The sequence below is a fragment of the Oryx dammah genome, unplaced genomic scaffold, assembly GCF_014754425.2.
Source record: "Oryx dammah isolate SB20612 unplaced genomic scaffold, SCBI_Odam_1.1 HiC_scaffold_15, whole genome shotgun sequence".
In the NCBI taxonomy this organism is placed as follows: domain Eukaryota; kingdom Metazoa; phylum Chordata; class Mammalia; order Artiodactyla; family Bovidae; genus Oryx; species Oryx dammah.
This window is the reverse complement of record NW_024070199.1, coordinates 47279241-47298437: the sequence shown is the minus strand read 5'-3', so window position 1 is coordinate 47298437 and position 19197 is coordinate 47279241. Positions and strand designations below refer to the sequence as shown.

Sequence of the window (19197 nt, the reverse complement as noted above, 5' to 3'; positions counted from 1 at the left end):
AAGGGATTCTTGACCAGAGTAGTAGATACAATGGTCATCTGAGTTAAATTCACCCTATCCAGTCCATTTAAGTTCGCTGATTCCTAAAATATTGATGTTCACTCTTGCCATCTTCTGTTTGACCATGTCCAATTTGCCTTGATTTTCGGACCTAACATTCCAGATTCCTATGCAATATTGCTCTTTACAGCATCGGACTTTACTTCCATCACCAGTGACATCCACAACTGGGTGTTGTTGTTGTTTTGGCTCCATCTCTTCATTCTTTCTGGAGTTATTTCTCCACTGATCTCCAGTAGCATACTGGGCACCTATCAACCTGAGGAGATCATCTTTCAATGTCCTATCTTTTAGCCTTTTCATACTGTTCACAGGGTTCTCAAGGCAAGAATACTGAAGTGTCTTGCCATTAGTGGATGGAGCATAGTCTTGAATTACTGTGATGCTGAATGTTTTACCTTGGAAATGAACCAAGCTCATTCTGCCATTTTTGAGATTGCACCCAAGTACTGCATCTCAGACTCTACTGTTGACTATGAGGATTATTCTGTTTCTTCAAAGGGATTCTTGCCTACAGTAGAAGATATAATGGTCATCTGAATTAAATTCTCCCTTTCCCATCCATTTTAGTTCACTGACTCCTAAGATGTTCATGTTCCTTCTTTCTATCTCATGTCCTTGATTCATGGACCTAACATTCTAGGTTTCTATGCAATATTGTTCTTTACACCATCAGACTTTGACTTTTACCACCAGACATATCCACAACTGGGCATCATTTCTACTTTGGCTCACCCTCTTCATTCCTTCTAAAGCTACTTATCCATTCTTCTCCAGTGTCATGCCTTTTCATATAGTCTATGGGGTTCTCCAGGCAGGAATAATGAAGTGGGTTGCCATTTCTTTCTCCTTTTGCCTGAACTCTTCACTATGACCTATCCATCTTGGGTGGCACTAAATGTCAGGACTCCATAGCTTCATTGCATTACATAAGCCCCTTCACCATGACAAGGTTGTGGTCCATGAATGAGAATATTGGTATAATTCTTTTTATTTCTGTATGATCAGTTGTAATGTTCCCACTTTCAATGTTTTTATTTGCATCTTCTCTAGTTTTTTCTTAGTCATTACAGCTAAGGGTTTGTCAACTTATGTTGGATCTTTTCAAAAGTAACCAACTTTTTGTTCAGTTGATTCTATTGTTTTTCTATTCATTTCTCCACTATCATATTTACTATTTCCTTTTTCTGCTAACTTTGGTTTTAGTTTACTTTTCTTTTTATAGTTCCTTGGGCTGTAAAGTTGTTGAAATTCTTTATGCAGGAATTCATATTTTTCTCTATGAACACTGCTTTCACTGCATCCCATAGGCTTTGGTATGTTGTATTTTATTTTTATCTTAAATTTTTAAAAATTTCCTTTGTAATGTCTTCTTTGACCATTAGTTTTAAATGAGTGTGTTGTTTAATTTCCACATATTTGTTAATTTTCTAGTTTTCCTTCTATTATTGATTTTTAGGCTAATCTCAATTTGGTTACTTCATATGATTTTAATTTTTAAAATTTTATTGAGACTACTTTGCGGTCTAACATGTAATCTACCCTGGAGAATATTCCATGCATACTTGAGATGAATGTATTCTGCTGTCGTTGGGTGGAGTGTTCTACATATGTTTGTCAGGTTTAATTCCTTTTCATAATTTCTGTATTCTTTTTATTCATACATCATTCTCATGGTTTTCCTTTAGTTCCTTGTCTGTGATTGCCTTCAGTTCCTTGAACATCTTTAACAAAGTTGATTTAAACTCTTTGTCTAGTAAGTTTAATGTCTGCACTTTCTTAGGGTTGGTTTCCATTAATTTCTTCTATCAATGAGCCATACTTTCTTGTTTCTTCATAATTTTGTTAAAAACTGGCTATTTTGAAGCCTGTGTATAGTAATTCTAAACAACAGATTCTTCCCCCTTCTCAGGAGTTATTTTTCATTGTTGTGAATGTAACTGTTTAGTGACTTCTTGGCTATTTTTTTCAGTGTCTGTATTCTTTGCCATGTGTGGTCTCTAAGGTCACTGTTCTTGTGTTCAGCTGGTGTTTTGACAGAGATTTCCTTGAGTGCCGGAGTCAGAAGAGGAAGGAGGGAAAAAGTAAAATCAAAACAATTCTCCCAACCTTTGCAGTTTAGCTCTGTGCTGGGACAAGCCGTCAAGACTTGGTCAGGCTGTTTACAACTCTGCCTCAGCCTTCATTTCCTGCTTGAGGTGGGCACAGAGACCATCCAGAAATGGAAGCTTGGTGTGTTCTCAGGGCTTTTTTGAGCATGCATTCTGCCCTGGGTAGGCTCTTGGCTTTCTCAACTCTTCAGTATTACAGAGGCATCTTAATGGCTTGATCTCCGAAAGCAACGTCCCCCAGCTTTTCCTCCCAGGCTCCCAGGGCTCTAGTCACTGAACTAGAAGCTTGCGTACGCCTCACCTGTAATCCTGTCCCCAGCTGGCTGTGATTTGCTTGACTCCCTCACAGTGTTTTCTAAGAATTTGAAACATTTTTCATTTGAGTTCTCTTGTGGAGGAAATAAAGGCAACCACTCTCTGGAAGCCTCCAGACAATACAGAACAGATACAGTTGTGGAGCATAAGATCAGCTCTGCTCCCTCTAGAACCAAGGGCTCAGGTCCCACACTTGGAATGTGGATGGCCATCTTTAAGACTGCTAATGAGTGGGGGACCAGGGGTACTGCCAAGACAAGTAAAAATGCCACAGGGCTTTCATTTTTCAATTGCCTGTTTCTTGGTTGGCTCTTCACCTGTGTGCTATAAACATTTGACTGCTTTCTAGAGTTCTGACAAAGTGGATTCTGACAGAGGTTTCTGGGAAGGAAAGTCTCAGAGGTACTCGTCTATTTTTGCTGAGGTCACTCACTTCCCTAATATGTTCGGACTGAGCATTGTGAGCCTCATCTCCTGACTCTTCCGCTAGAGTCTCGCAGTGGTGGGCAGGTAGCTGCCGTGCTGTTGGACTTTGGTTTGTTTCTCAATTCACAGGTAATGTGAAGGCCACACTGTTCTGCTCCCTTCTGCTGCTAAAGGCATGAGTTGAGTGTGGTTTTATTTGCACTCCTTTCTGGTCTCACACTTTGGGGGAGGAGAAGTAGGGAGATGTGAAACCAAACACAAGAGGAGCAGCATACTGTTTTTCACTAAACTGACTGGAAACCTTTAAAAAGGACACCTCTCCAGTGCCCATGTCCATCAGCAGGCCTGGGCAACTTCCTGAACTTTGAGCACTCTTTGTCTTCACACCTCCCTGCTCAAAGCTGCCTCCGTTTCTCTGTCTCAGTCATTGCCTCCACTCTTCACCAGTCTGTGGCCACGTCTCCGCCTCTCCTCCATACGGCACATCGCAGTCCAGGGCAGTTCTTTTAAAGCAGACCTTGTCACTCTCCTGCTGAAAGTGCAGCTTCCTGTCAGTCTCAGGTCGGTTTCCGTGCATCCCGAGTCTACCCTGGGAATGCCTGCTGAGGGAGAGCTCCATGTCGGGCAGCTGGGAAGCCACAGAGAACACTCCTCAGAGTTGCTCCACCAGCTGCTCAAGAAGCTTAGGGTGTTTATCTCTCACTGCTGAAAGCTACCCCTCGGGGGTTCATTGTGCGTCACTCCTGGCCTGCCCTGTGTGTGGCTCAGCGGGCCCCCGAGGTCAGAGATAGCGCTCAGAAAAGCATCTGGCAGGCCCGCGTTAGGGGCCTTTGGTGCTGATGGAACGTGAGTGCTGAGGGTACACAGTGAGGCCCCCGTGCTGCCTCTGTGTCCTTGAGAACAAGGATCATGTGCTCTTTACCTCCGTGTCCCTGATGCCTGCCATGCCAGGGTCTCCGAGATTTGCTAAGCTGACCGACCCAGCTGGGGTCCTGTCTCCCACAGCCGGTTGATACTAGCCTTGTGGCCCTCTGCCCTCTGCTGTGGGCTGTTTCCTCTGCAAGGGCCGTCCTTGTACTTCCACGTTTTTTTTTTGTTTGTTTGTTTTTCTTTTCTGATTATTGGAAATTTCCTCATATTCGACCAGTTTGACTCCTGGGCCCATGAAGAGGCTAGCAGCACTGGAATGGAGCCTGGGGGAGCCACACCAGATCGAGGCCACCATGTCTTTTCATGAAGTGGTGTTTGTGCAAACTAGGTGGAGGCTGTGTAAGAGCTGAGAGTTCTCTGCAGGGCCCCTTGCCCTCTCCCTTCCTCCAGTACTCCTGCAACCAGCAGGGGCCCGTGGGGGTGAGGGGGGAGCCAGGCTGCGTTGATTATCTTTGACATCAGTTGTTAATATAATTTTGACGTTAAGCCTCCCCCTTACCAGCTCTGGGGTAGCTCTGTGTCCAGGCTCTGGCGTGGGGAGCTGTGGGGAGCCTCTCAGCCCTGGATCTGGCTTGGCTGGGAGGCGGCCTGGGAAGGGACCTGTGTTTCTCAAGCCCGCGCCCTCGGGGCCTGGGGGTGGGGCCCAAGCAGATGTCTGGATTTGGTAGCCAGGGCCTGGAGCCGGATGCTGAGAACGAGGCCTGCAACTCATTTCCCCATTAAACATTCTGAGAACATCTGCACCGGTTTCCAAGGCTTCTCCCTCACTAATTGCTTTGATTATTGTGTGAAGTTAAGAACTGGCACATTTCCGCGATGTTGTGATGAAGGTGAAAAGATCGCTCTTAATTAGATTAAAAACATTTTTTTCTTCCTCTGTAATTTTGCCTTGAAAATCAAGGCCATTTTTTTGTTTTCTTCATCCAAAGACCTCCAGAAACTTTCCTCCCCACCTCTCCAGAGGTTTCTTGGGAATGTCCTGTGAGCTCAACTCTTGGAGAAGACAGTGCTTAACCCAGATTCCATTGTATATTAACGTTTCCCGGGGCTGCTCTTGCTGCCGGGAACCATCCCCGGGAACTGTGTCTTAGGAGATGTGGACGGTGACTTCCCGGAGCACAGAGACCCCGGAGGGTTGCCCGAGTTGTGTGGGTGGCTTTGTTGCTCCCCTTCCATTTCCTGTGCTCTCTTGGGGTTGACCCTGTCCTGGCTCTGTTGCCGCGTGTGCTCCTGAGCACTCCCGCTTTTTGGACCCCACCCTTAGTTCTGCAGAGCCATTTTCCTTCTCTCAGATTTGTGTGTGCTGAGGCCTGTGCACCAGTGTGGAGGTGGGTGCTAGGGACCAGGGTTCTCCGTGCCCTCACCTCTGGGACTAGAGAAGGCCAGTGTCCTCCCCAGGGTTGGTCACTTGTGACTGTCCACATCATGGTCATGCTCATGTCCAATCTAGGCTGCATGCCTTTGACTGACGTGAGATCCAGCGTGTTCCACAGTTCCCTTTAAACAACCTTGCAGCAGCACCGCCAGCCTCTGGCTTTAGGGAGCCACCTTCTGACAACCCCCTGGGCCATCACGGAGGGAGCTCCTTCCCACCTGCTTTTGTTCCTCTGCCCTGTAACCCCCAAACCACAGTGAGGGGAGTGTGAATAATCCAGCTCCTGTGTGACCGAGTGCTCAGACCCACCCCCTTGGGCTCAAGCCTCACCCCCAAGTTTGTTGCACACATTCCTGAAGATTCTCTTGGTAACAAACAATGGAACCCCAACTCCATCTAGCTGAAACACAGAGAGGACATGTTTTGGCTCGCACAACTGGACCCAGCTGTTTCAGGCACAGCTGGACCCAGGGCTGGGATGATCTCGTCTGCTCTCTCTCCCCCTTTTCTGTGCTCTCCCCTCGGCCTCCCTGTTCCTTCTGCCCCCCCTCCCCTCCCCATTGCCCCTGGGATGGCCGTGTCCTCAGGCAGCCACTTTCTGAAGGGGGCAAGATGGCTACCAGCTCAGTAAGCCCAGCCCAAAGAGGTCACCACTTTCCCCATCACATTTGCCAGAGTCTGGGGCCAGGCTCTCAACAGCCCCAAATGGGGTATGAACCATCTTTGGACCTGCCTCTGTGCCTCCTAAGGCCAAGGCCTGGACCACAGGCCCTCTCTGGAGATTACCAGTAGGTACCTGTATCCTGTGGCCTCAGGAACAGGGAAGGAGCAGCCCACCCTCCCCCAAGGAAGATTTGAGAAGTTGTTCCCAAAAGCCAGGCCTAGCTGCTGGACAGGCACAAACAACAGGTGTCCACTCAAGCAAGGTATTTTCCTAAGCGGAACTGGGTGCCAGCTGTGAATATACATTTTCACTCCACTCTCTGCCCTGTTCCTGGCAGCTGTTGTGGGAATGGCTTTTACTTTCTGTCCATGTCCCTTACTTCTCGCCTCTGAGTGGAGACACAGGTGGCGACGCGGCATTGCTGGCTTGTGGTCTGTGAGCTGGGCATGAGCAGCTGGCACAGACCTGGGGCCTCAGCTCAGCAATGTCACGCAGGGTCTGGCTGCAGCTGTCCGGATGCCCTGGGGAGGGGGTTCTTGTTCACAGTGTAGGATCTGCAGGGCTTTGGCAAATCTGCCAAGAGGGGGTGGACTTTTGGGGGGGGGAGGTTGAGGCAGGCAGGTGGGAAGGGGCTTTGACTTGGGAAGGACAGGGGCAGCTTGTTTGTCCTTGTGGAGAGAACTGGCTCAGGGAACATGCCTGTGCCAGGCCCTGGAGGGGTATGGGGGGGAGGTGGAAGGCAAGGTGCCATGCCAAGGAACTGGCAGACCTGTGGTCCCAGCACGCATAAGCCCCATACCCATCCAGAAGAGGGGGCAGCCTTAAGAGCCTTGGAAGGCCCTGTGAAGGGCTCAGTAGGATTTTAATCAGTCACCAGGGGGAGAACCAGGTGAAGGCCCAGACACCAGAGGGACTCTCCTGAGGACAGGGGGCAGTGGGGAGGGGCTGGGGCCTTATGACAGGTCTGATTTGGTGCTGAAGTCCTGGCCTGGTCTGTGTGGTCCAGGGCATCATTTTTAGCCTTTTAAACTGGTTTGCTCATCAAGAGGTGCGAATCAAAGCTGCAATCCTGCAGAGCTGCTGTGACAAAGAAATGAGGCCATAACTGGAGAAGAAAGAGATGGGAATTCCCTTCCTGCATCGTGTAGAAGCCAAGTGTGTTCCAGTGTTGGGGATCAGCTAGACTTCCTGTGAGAGTGAGGGACTGGACCAGGCAGAGGCTGGATGGAAAGCCAAACGAAGTGAGACCAGGTGCTCCTGGGAACAGAAGGTTGGGGAGATACCTGTGGTAGGAGGAGAGCTCTGTTTGGGCACATGGGCAGTTCCAGGTCAGGTGGAAGGATGAAGGGTGCTCTCACATATTCTGATGTACCTCCAGGACGGATGTGCAGGGCTTTGGGATGGGGCAAAGTACAGACAGGGGTGACTTCCATAAAATATTGTTTCCTGGCTTGAGAAAGTATCATCCAGGATAGAAAATGTGAACACCGTAAGGGAAGAAATTAAAATCATCCAGTCTCTTCTCCCTAAAGACAAACAGTATTTTGATCAATTTCCTTCCAGTCTTTTTTTGGTGCCCATATTTTTTTAAAGAAAATTCAAGTCACCCTACGAAGCAGATCCACTGGCTAGAAGGAAAGATGCTGTGTTGTTTGGTTCCTGTTCTCTGGAGAGAGGGTGAGACTTGGCAGCCGGTGTCGCCAGCTGTGGTAGTCGCCACGCCAGAGGCTGCGTTCGCCATCCCAGACCTCCCATTTTCCTAGAAAACAAAATTGTTTTGTTCCGCCTTGAAAACTTAGGCCCAGATTCTGGCCTTGACAAGGCAAAGGCAGCCAAGGAATTAAAGCACTGAAAACTGGGACTGTCCCATGAAAGTGTGACTTCACTGTCGCCAGGATGCAGGGCTCTTTTCCCCAAGGTCTGGCACTCTGGAGGGCTCACCTGGCATAGCTCTGATGCCCTCCTAGGGGCCTGGGTGTCCACACGGGTTGCTGAGTCCACCAGGGGCTCAGCTTGCTCTGCAGTTGCAAGGCCAGGGCTGTTGGTTTTCTCACATCTTTGCAAAACACCAACCACAGTCTCCTTGAAGTTGGGGATGAGAAGCCAGGTTTCTTGGGACACAGCACTTACCCCAAACCTTGGCCCGAAGGGGCAGTATGCCACTGTGTCTGCCAAGGATACAAATCCACCTCCCAACCCCGCCACACTCCCTGTACCTTCTTGCAGGAGCCTGACCAGGCTGGGACTACAGGTGGGAAATGGGGGAGGGGTTTGTGGCCCTGACTGCTGCCTGCCTGTGATAGGGGAGGCAGACCCCACAACATCTGACATAGGAGTGGGCAAAAAAGTGCCATTCCTGTCTATTGGGAAAAACCAAAATGTGGAGCCCCTTTTCTGCCCCTTGCTGTGGGGGGCCCATATGCTGTTCTCAGGATAAAACCAAGCATTGCACACTCTCCTCGGGCAGGTGCAGGCCCTGACTGCTCTGATGAGCCAACTGACATGCACAGTTAAATTTCCTGAAACACTAGGGATGGGCCTTTGTCAGGGGTCAGGTGGCTCACCCTTGGCCCTGGGGCTTTGGAGATGGCACTTGTCATCTTGGGTGTTTGGAAAGTAGCTCCACTTTCCAGCCACTGCTTCTGCTGTTCCTTCCTTCTGGATACAAGTGATGCAAACATAAAAATATGTATTTGTGCTCATTTTTCCTTTTTTTTTTTTTTTTGAGAGAACATTTGAATCCTGGATGAAGTTCTAGCTCTGTCACTTGACAACTGAATAATATAACCCAGGGTACTTGAATCTCAGCCCCAAATCTCTAAAATGGGGGCCATAAATGTTTCTGCCAGGTCCCAGACCTGGGAGCCTTTGAATGTGCACGCATTCTTCGAGACTTACCCGTCCCTTTCCTGCGCTCTCCGGGAATGTCACGGGCAAAGAGCCCTTCACTCGGAGCCCTTCTCCAGGGTGTGACTAAGTGATGTCTGTGCGGCTTCCTGCTGGAAGTCTGCCCTCGCCCCCATGGCCTGTGAGCTCCCTGAGTTTATTTACATCTCTCTGATTGCAAGTCAGGCACAACACCTTTCCACATGCTCATCAGCCATTTGGATTCCTCTTTTGTGATGTGCTTGTCTCTTGCCCTATTTTTCAATAAGTTGCTAACATTTTTCTTATCGATGTGTAGGAATTATTTGTATTTTGTGGATACTCTTCTATGGTTGGCTTTTTACTCTTAAATACGTTGTCTGATGATTGTTCTTGTTTCGTTGCCAAGTTGCGTGGGACTCTGCGATCCAATGGACTGTAGCCCACCAGGTCCCTCAGTCCACAGCATTTTTCAAGCAAGAATACTACAAGTGGGTTGCCATTTCCTCTTCCAGGGGATCTTCCTGACCCAGGGATCAAACCCACGTCTTCTCTATCTCCTGCATTGCAAGTAGATTCTTTACCTGCTGAGCCATAAGGTCTCAATTTTAATGTAGTTGAATTAATCAATCTTTTCCTTTATGGTTATTGCTGAAGTCTTAGAAAATTCTTCCAAACCCTGAGGTCATGAAGGTCTTTCTAGATTCAGCCAGAAACTCTTTATAGTTTTCTCTTCATTCGTTTGTAACTGCCAGGAATGCCATTAATGAACTGTTGATGTATGGTGTGAGGTAAGGGTCCAGTTCAACATTTCCCTCGTGTGACCAGCCAGCTATCCCTGAAGATCCTCGTCCCACCATCTGCAGGCCACCTCTGATACACAAAAAGCATCCGTATGTGTGGGGACTGTTTCTAGACAGTCAGTCCCGTCCCCTTAGGCCGTCTGTCTCTCTCTGCATCGGCGCCACAGCACCTCAATGACTGCCACTTGGTAACAGGCACTGATGTCTAGCAGAGCAAGGCCTCTTACCTCGTTGTTCAAGAATCTTGTTGATTCCTGGCCTTTTGTGCTTGCAGTCATTTTAGAACCAGCTTGCCAGGGTTCCAACACAGAAACCATGGGATTTTTATTATGATTTGGGGAGAATCTTCTTAGTATTGCGTTTTCTAATCAATGGAACAAAGCATAGTTCTCTTTTATTTATGTCTTCTTGAATGTCTCTCGTTAAAGCTTTGTAATTTCTCCATAGAATTCTTGTATATCCTTAATTAGATATTAAAAGATTTTTTAATTTACAGGGAAGTAAAATAGTACAGAGTCCCCATATACCTCTCACCAGCTTCCCTTAATGTTAGCATCTTATATAACCATGGTACAATTATCAAAACTAAGAAGTTAACATTGCAGCAACACTAGTAGTTAAGCGACAGTTTCATTCATTTATCTGGGTTTTACTAGTTTAACTGCTAATATCCTTTTTCTGTTCTAAGATCAACCATTACATTTAGTCAGTTCTTAGTTTTCTCTGACCCATGACAGCCAATTTTAGTCCCTCCTTGTTTTTAATGTATCTCCTTAACATTTTTTAGGAATACTAGTCAGGTGTCATGACCCCCAGTTTGGGTTTTACTGCTTTCTCAGGATTAGACTAAGGTTTGGGGGAAGAATGCCATGAAGTGAGGTACTTTCCTCATCATACCATGTCACAGTTCATGACATCAACGTGGTTTATCGCTGGTACTGTTAACCTTGACCTACTTGGTTAAGGTGGTGTCACCCAGCCTTATTTAGCATTTTTCCTTTCCACAGTCAAGTCATGAGAAGGGAGTCACCATTCATTCCAGCCCACACCCAAGGAGTGGGCAGTTACACTCTATCCTGCCAGAATGAATGGCAAAGCACTGGTGAACATATGTTAAAACCACCACAGAAATGAGCAAAGATTAGAAGGGAGAGCTTTTGAAGTTTTTCCTTAAAGTTTCACCTACTGATTTTAGCATTCATCCGTAGATCTTGCCTACAGCAAGTGACACTGAGGTGTTCTAGTGGTGATTTTTTTTCCCTCAGTCTTTCTACATTTATTATTTAAAATTCTTCTGTAAGGAAGATGTATACTTCTCTTTCATATCAGTATGGACTCAGGAATATGTATATTTGAGCTGTAATCTAATCGTTATAGCATTAATATAATTTTGTTGCTCAAATTATTGTAGCTTTGGACACTGGATTGAGAGCTCTTTTAGGTAAGTTCCTGTGTCCATTTGACATGCCCTCATCCTTCTCATTTATTCATTTTTGAGCATTTCTTTCCTTTCTAGCACTAGACAGTACTTTAGACTCATCTTACATGTTCTCTGCCCTAACCCTAGAATCACCATTCTGTCATAGTCCTGGTTCCTTTTACTGGAGAATATACAGGATTTAGAAGCCAGGATCTGGGCACTGGATGTGCTCACTGCTCTAGGGTTGTCACTGCTTCTGGACTCTCTCAATGGACAGAGCTAGGAAATATGTACATATGAAAATAACCCGTGTGCACACACATCTATATTTATTTGTGTCTGTATCAAGTATGAGTTCATTCTGGTATTTTCTCATTACCAGTTCACTCACCATCCCCCAACTCTGTTACTTTCCTTGCTCCCACCATCTATAAATTTACTTATTCAAGGGTACCCGTAGTGCCCCTTGAGAAAAAAAACTTACCACCTATAATTCTGTGTTTATGAGTTCAGTTTAACCGTGTCCAGTGAAAGATTGTTTCCCCAGGATTCGTAGGTCAGCTCCTTCTTCTGCTTTCCTCACAGTGCTGTGTTATATTTGCAATACAGAGCTCACTCGGCACAGTCTGCTTTCCATCCTGGATCCTAGAACAGGCTTATTTTGGTAGGGGGCTGGGGGTGGCGAGTGGTGGTGGTGTATACAGTGACATTTACTCTAGGAGATGCACAAGTCCTATGGGTTTTGACAAATGCTTGGAGTTGTGTACCCAGCACCACGTCAGCATACGGAGAAGTTCCATAGCCTGTAAAATCCCGGGGTGCAGCTCTTCTGAAGTTAAGTACTCCCCCTCCCCTAAGTACTGGCAGTCCCTGATCTGTTTTATGTCCCTGTGGTCTTGCCTTTTCCAGAGTGTCATATAAATGATATCATATAATACGGGGCCTTTTGCAGCTGGCTTCTTTCACTGCTTAGCCAAATGCATGTGCTACGCGTTCATGTTGTCACGTGCATCATGAGTCCGTTCCTTCTGGTTGCTGCATGGTATTCCGTCATACAGATGCGCCACAAAGTGTTCACCATCTCACCTACTGAAGCACATCCTAGTTGTCTCCAGGTTTTGGCAATTGTCAGTGAAACTGTTAAGACACATTTATGTACAAGTTTTTGTGAATGTAAATTTTCAGTTCACTTGAATAACTGGGACAGGGACCAGTGGGTCACAAGATAAACATATGTTTAACATTAAAGGAAACCGCTAAACCCTTTTCCAATGTGGCTGCACCATTCTGCATTCCCACCAGCAACATGAATAGCTCTAGTTGCTCTGTGTCTTCATGAGTATACCATATTGTCAGACTTGAATTTCTTAATGTAAAGTGAAAAGTAAGGCTCTCACTTTATTCTTTTCCAAATATCCAAAATTGCTACCACTTAAAAATTTTAGTCATTTCAATAAGGGTATAATGGTAGCTTGTTGTGGATTTAGTTCGCATTCCCCTAACAATTACTAATATTGATTGAACTGGGCATCTCCCCATGAGCTTATTTGTAATCCATTTTTCAAATTGGGTTGAAGAGTTCTTTATACATTCTGGAAAAATGTCCTTGACCAGAGACGTGACATGTAAACATTTTTTTCAAGTCTGACTTGTCTTTACATTCTTTTAGCAGTGTCTCTTACAGAGCAAAGGCTTTTAATTTTGATAAAGTCCAGTTTTTCTTTTTTTTTCCTGCTCACAGACTGGGTTTTTGGTTCCACACTTCAACACTCATTGCCAAATCCAAGGTCCAGAGGTTTTCTCCTATGTTTCCTTGAAGAAATCTTAGTCTGTGTTTTGCTTTAGTTTTTTCAGTAACATTGAATACAGTACTTTTCACATTTTCATTTTCTGACTGTTGAGGACCTACAAGGTGAGGAGTAAGTGCTAAATGTATTAGAATGTACACACACACTTACATTTAGGAGATAGTTATACTACTTTGACAAAGAAAGGGAAATCTTTCTTTTTCAAAAGCAAAAGAAAGGTTGTTGCTCAGTTGCTAAGTCGTGTCCAACTCTTTATGACCCCATGGACTAGAGCATGTCAGGCTTCCTTGTCCTTCAGTATCTCTTAGAGTTTGCTCAAACTCAGGTCCATTGAGTAGGTGATGCCATCCAACCACCTCATCCTCTATCATCCCCTTTTTTTCCTGCCCTCAATCTTTCCCAGCATTGGGGTCTTTTCCAATGAGTCGGCTCTTTGCATCAGGTGGCCAAAGTATTGGAGCTTCAGCTTCAGCATCAGTCCTTCCAATGAATATTCAGGGTTGATTTCCTTTAGGATTGACTGGTTTAATCTCCTTGCTCTCCAGGGGACTCTCGAGTCTTCTCCAGCACCACAGTTTGAAAGCATCAATTCTTCAGCTCTTGTTCTTATTTATGGTCCAAGTCTCACATCTGTACATGACTCCTGGAAAAACCATAGCTTTGCCTATACAGATCTCTGTCAGCAAAGTGATGTCTCTGCTTTTTAATGTGTTATAGGTATAGCTCCAAAATCATAAGAAAATTTCCTATGACAAAGCCATAATTAAGGTTAAAACACTGAAAGTAGACTGGGGAAGGTATCTGTACCCCAAATGACAAAGGGTTAATTATCTCTATCTAACATATTAAAATTTTCCTATAAAACTGATGAACAAAAATGAGCAAAGGATACGAACAGATAATTCCACAAGAGGAAAACCAAATAGCCTCAGAGCCACAAAAGGCATTCAACGTAGAAGGAAAAACAGCACGCCAGTCTTCCTCTGTATTTGGCGGGCCCCCAAAAGACTGCCAAAGGCTGGTGCCAGCATGGATGTGGGGAGACTGCCATGTTTGCGCACTACTGGTAGAGCCTGATACAACCTCTGGGGAAAACAATTCAGCAACATCTATTAAAATTACCAAGGAAATGCCCTCTCACCTGCCTTGATGCGTCAGGTTTCCATAAAGATGGATGGTGCATCATTGTCTTAAAGTAGAGGCTTAAAGCTCATGGAACCAGATGTCCATCAAACATGGACTGGCTGAGTGAACTGGCAGATCTAAGCTACAGACTGTTGTATAGCTACTAAAGTAAGACTTAGGTCCATGCCTACGTAGCTGTAGAAAAATGAGATGGGCACGCTGCAGAGTGACAGGAACAAAGAGGCAGGAACATCATGTGTGTGTAAATGCAAGTCCCACCAGGTGCCAGCTGCTCTGATGAGCAGAGAGGGGTGAGCTCAGTATCTAGTTGGTGGTTAACACTAATAAGCTCACGGGGGAGGAAGGGCTTTGTGAATCTTTGACTTGCCTCACTTTCTACAAGTACTTATTTTACAATACAAACTTTAAATGAAAAAAACAACAAGGGTCCAGATTGCAAATCCGGGGACTGACAGGTACTCTTAGTCAGCCCTGAGGGCCAGCGCCAGCCCACTGCAGGTGGGCCCGGGGAATCTGAATGCTAACACGGGCTGTTGACTGGTTCCTGTGCCTCCCTCAGGGTGCAGGCAGTGGGTGCGAGGGGCCAGGAGCTCTGTGGCTTCCCCACACCCGGCCTCCGACTCTTCATGAGCAGGAGTCCTACTGCCCTCGGTCTGTCCACATGACCGTGGACAGTGATGGGAGTCAGCATCTTACCAAATCTGCGCTTGTCAACTATTCTCGACCCTAACGTCTGGTGTGAACCTGAGGAGAGGCCCAGACCCCTGAGCTCAGCCTGGCCACACTCCTCTCTCTGAGGCGATGTCGTGCTTGATAAGTCACTCAGTTGTGTCCGACTCTTTGTGACCCCGTGGACTGTAGCCCATCAGGCTCCTCTGTCCATAGACTTCTCCAGGCAAGAATACTGGGTGGGCTGCCATTCCCTCCTCCAGGGGATCTTCTGGATCCAAGGATCAAACCTGCATCTCTTACATCTCCTGCACTGACTCGGAAGTTCTCTACCTGTAGCACCACCTGGGAAGTCCTTCCCGCTGGCTCTCAGCTGCACCTCGGCCACTGAGGGCTCAGGCCTGTGGGGGCCATCGTGAACCTAGCCAATCCCTGTGCCGAGACTTCTTACGTCGCCTCCACTCCTCCCCGGTGCTGTGAGTGGGTCTCTTACCTGCTTGTGGGAATGCTCCAGGGGTTTGAGGAAGGCAGGTCTGAATTGGCATCTAAGCTCTGAGCAGCCCTGGGCCCCTCTGCCATCATGCCTAACACGTTGCCCCGCATCTTTCCCAACAGTGAAAAAGAGTCCCACGCTGCTGGAAGTGAGCACGGCCCATTTCATGAGAACCAACAGCTTTGCTGAGGACCTGGACCTGGATGGGGAGGCGCTGCTGACCCCCATCACCCACGTGTCACAGTGAGTGCCCGCTCACCCAGGGGTGATGAGCGGAAAGGACGTGGGGCTCAAAGGGGCGGCCTTGGTGCTGCACCAGGGCTCAGGTCTGTTAGCCCAGTGCCCACCACTCACTGCCTGCCCCTCAGCAACCGAGGGCCACTGGCCCCCAGGGGCTAGACCCCGCGCTGGGGCACCCGGCAGGGATATAGCAAGGGCATTTCCCACCGAGTTTGGGAACACGATTCTCTTGTTGTGACTTATGGAAAACCAGACTGATCATTTTCCACTTGCTTCCGTGCTCTGAGCATCTGAGAAGATTGTTTTTCTCTCTCTGAGCCCCCTCCCCTGCCCCCTAAAAGAGAGACGACTTTGTTTTCCGCATTTCCCCGTGGAACCCTGGCCAAGCCACTGGGCAGATGCTGCGGCTGTCCTCAGGGGCTCCTTCAGGTGGAGGAAATGGCTGATTCTCCACGCCTTCCAGTTGGCCTGCCCCCGAGGCACAGCTGGCCTGGGACGCGTGCCCGTCCTCCCCCGCCGTCACGGTATCCCCAGGCCAATCCCCGGGGCTCAGCCGTGGTGTGATTCCCTGCGACGTGACTGAGTGCTCCCAGCTAGGGCACCCTGTGCACAGTGACAGCCTGTGCTGGGGCAGCGGGACACTCGGGCCATCCTGGCTGTTGCCCCACTGGGGATTCCCCTGGAGATGTCCGTCTGTGTCAGGATGTCCGCACGGTGCTCACCGTCCTTCCGAGAGTCACTTGCTGGCCTTCTTTCCTCCTCTCCTTGGAGTCAGTGAAGTGTGTTTTGGTTCTCTGGACTCGGGGTCTCCAGGTTGTCCTAATCGTGTGCATCTCTCTCGAGGTGAGGCCCCAGGCTAGCTGCCTTTGCTGCTGCCACGTGTGGCCTTTGCCTTGCAGATGACTAAGGAAGTCAGGACCCCAACTGCAGGGCCTCCTGGCTGCTCCATAACCCGAGGACTAAGGAAGTCAGGACCCCAACTGCAGGGCCTCCTGGCTGCTCTGTAACCCGAGGACTGGCCGGGCCGGGGAGCCAGAGCGAGAGGGGGACAGGACTGTCTCGAGGTGGTACCATGATCTGACAGGCACCCCCAGGCTCACAAGGAGCTTGACAGCACCTGTGGATGGCAGGGCACCAGAGAAAGCATGCTCAGGCGCAGTGAGAGCCACACAGGGAGCTAGAAAGCAGGGGTTACTCGTCCTCATGGACTCGGCGCTGGAGCAAGCTTCCAGGCCACCCCTGAGAGGAGGGCTCTGAACTCTGGGCCCATCCTGGAGATGACCCAAGAGGCTCACTTGTTAAGTGAGCAAGGGCAGAGAAGTAGAACTCATGCTGGGAACCAGGGGCTCTGGGCAGATGCAGGTCGGTGGCATTCCAAGGCAGGATGCCAGCTTACCCCTCTGGCTGAGGCCTGTAGCGAATATGGGGCACAGGAGACCCCAGAGTGTTTTGTGGAAGTCAGGGTTTTGTGGCTGGTGTTTGGAGCACAGGCAGCAGGGCCTGCTTAGAGCAGGGATGGCCAAAAGCCTGCTGGGACCCGGCACCCTTGCTGTACTGCTCGGTGGCCCCTCCTTGTCCTCCTGGCGTTCTCTTCCTATCAGAGCTCGCTTTTCCTCTCCTCTCAACTGTGGCCCAGCCCCCACAAGGCACCCACAAGGTGTCACACTCTGGGTGGACGGGGTGGTCACCCATCGTCTGTCCAGCTGGGCAATCTTCACCAGCCCCTGGGGCCCTGTGAGGCCGCTGCAGGGAGGCCCAGGGCGAGGGTGGTGGAATCTGGGAGCTGAGGTGGCCTAAGCCCAGGCTCCCAGCTGCCTCGCCTGGTCACCCCTTTTGAAGAGAGGTCCATGTTTATCGGTATCTGCAGGTACAAGGTTTCCAGGGGGGCGAGAGGTGGTCCACCTGCGCCGGGAGCCCCAGGAAGCAACTCAAGCTGGTGGGGCTGCGCAGTCAGAGGAGCCTGGCCATGCCTTGTCTTCTTTCCTCCAAGACAGAGGCCATCTGACCTGATAGCCCGAAGCTCTCTGCCTGCCATGGGCCTGGGGCATAAGCAACCAGAGAGCCTGCGGTGGTCCTAGGGTGGTCACTCCCTGGGTGCAGTCTGTTGGTTATGGGAGAAGGGGGTCCCTCCAGTGCTGGCTGGACCTAGGCCATCCTTCCCCAGGAGGGTCCTCACCCCGGAACCTATGAAGGCCTTTCCTAGTACAGACGCTGCAGAGGAGCCAGGGGAAGGTAGGTGCTGGACTGAGGGGTCTGTAGTGAAGGCTGGGCTGAAAAGACAGAGTGCAGCAGAAAGGCCTCCTCCAGGCCCCGTGATCTGGTCAAGGATGAGGCAGCAGGGACTCTGCATGTCCCTGTCCACAAGGGTCAGGGTCCTGCCCACAGGAGCCCAGGGAAGGTGGGGCACAGTGCAGGAGGCGGCAGTGGGACTTCAGACCCTAGGTGCCCCCAGGGATAAGGGCTGGGCCAAGGCGCCACCCTACCATGGCAGGGGAAGGAGGCAGCAGTGATGGGCACCATGCTCACTCCAGGCTGCAGCCGCCTGCAGGGCAGCTGGGGGAAGATGGCCAGGCCTCGGTGTCCACGCCGGACCGCATTCCTCTGCATCCCGCATAGCCTGCCTGCTGATTGATGCCCCTAATTAAACTCGGCTCCAGCAGCTTGGGGACCCGTCTCAGCTCCTGCAGGCAGCTCAGCCCCATGGACTCCATGCAGGGGAGAGAGTCCATGCACACCCTGGACTGTGTAAAGGACTGGGGATATGCACAGGGGTCTCACAGGGGCCAGAGTGGGTGGGAGGCAGTTACTGAAAAACAGATCCATTTTTCTTCAGCATTTGACTGAATGTTAAATGTATTACCATGTTGGGACGGTTCCAGAATTCAAATTAAAAGCATAAATAAAGACACATTTTGTTTCCATCTCAAGCTCTCCCCGCCCGCGGGGCCCCAGGGAGGTGAGGTCACTGCAGCCTTGATTACGGGATGGTCCCTGGGGCTGGGCGAAGCTCCTCTTTCCCGGGCCTGTTGGCCATTGGTGGAGCAAGGGGTCAGGGGACCGGGGGTCAGTGAGACAGCCTGGTGCAACCTAGGGAGTTGTCAGTGAGCTGGGGTCAGGGTCCAGCGGGCTGGGGAGAGAAAGTGGCTCTGGCCACGCAAGCCCACTCACAGCTCTGGATAGCCAGGCCACAGGCTCACCCACACCTCTCAGGCAGATGCAAGGGAGCTCATGTGCCCTTGGGCCCCCACCCTGAGCCTTGCCATGAGGCTGCCATGGCACAAGTGTGAGGCAGGAGACAAGCCGTCTAGGACATGGGGCAAGGGGCAAGGAAACCCTGCTAAGGGCTCTTGCCCACCGTGGGGAGGGCCACCCCGTGTCCATCCCTGTGCCTTGCACATGGCATCCCACCTGGAACATCCCTGTCATTCATCAGCAGCCATCAGATTCCCGCTCATTTCTCCAGCATCCTCACAGGCCTCCTCCCTTCGAGGAGGCCCAGGATGCCCCCAGGCCAGGCTGCCACAGCCTCCTCCAGCCCCTGAGGCCCTCTGTATCAGCCCCCTGCACCCTTGTTCGGGGCCTGGGTCTCTTTCGGGGTACCTGTCTACCGGGACCCTCATGTGTGGCTTCCCCAGGCCTCTCCCTGTCTGGCACCCCACAAGCCCCAGGCTGGAAGAGCTCCAGGACCATGGCTCCCACCCCAAAGCAGACAGGGTCCCCCAGCCAGGGCCCAGCCAGCACCTCCCAAGGAAGAAATGAAGCAGGGGCTGTGGGCGCCTCAGTGCTGCTGGCATGCAGGGTTAGGGTAGCTGGGTCAGAACCGGCCTCGGGTCAGCATCTGTGGCTCTGGGCTCCAAGGCTGTGTGTTGGGA

The 19197-nt window shown here is 49.7% G+C and overlaps 1 protein-coding gene across 1 annotated transcript in view; it reads left to right on the top strand.

The window, feature by feature from the left end:
* Positions 1-19197, top strand: part of KCNQ1 (potassium voltage-gated channel subfamily Q member 1) — a 375829-nt gene that overhangs the window by 171971 nt on the left and 184661 nt on the right. Inside the window, exon 11 of the mRNA XM_040255313.1 lies at positions 15208-15328. Within this exon, the coding sequence (XP_040111247.1) occupies positions 15208-15328 (121 nt within the window). The remainder of the gene's footprint in view (positions 1-15207; positions 15329-19197) is intronic.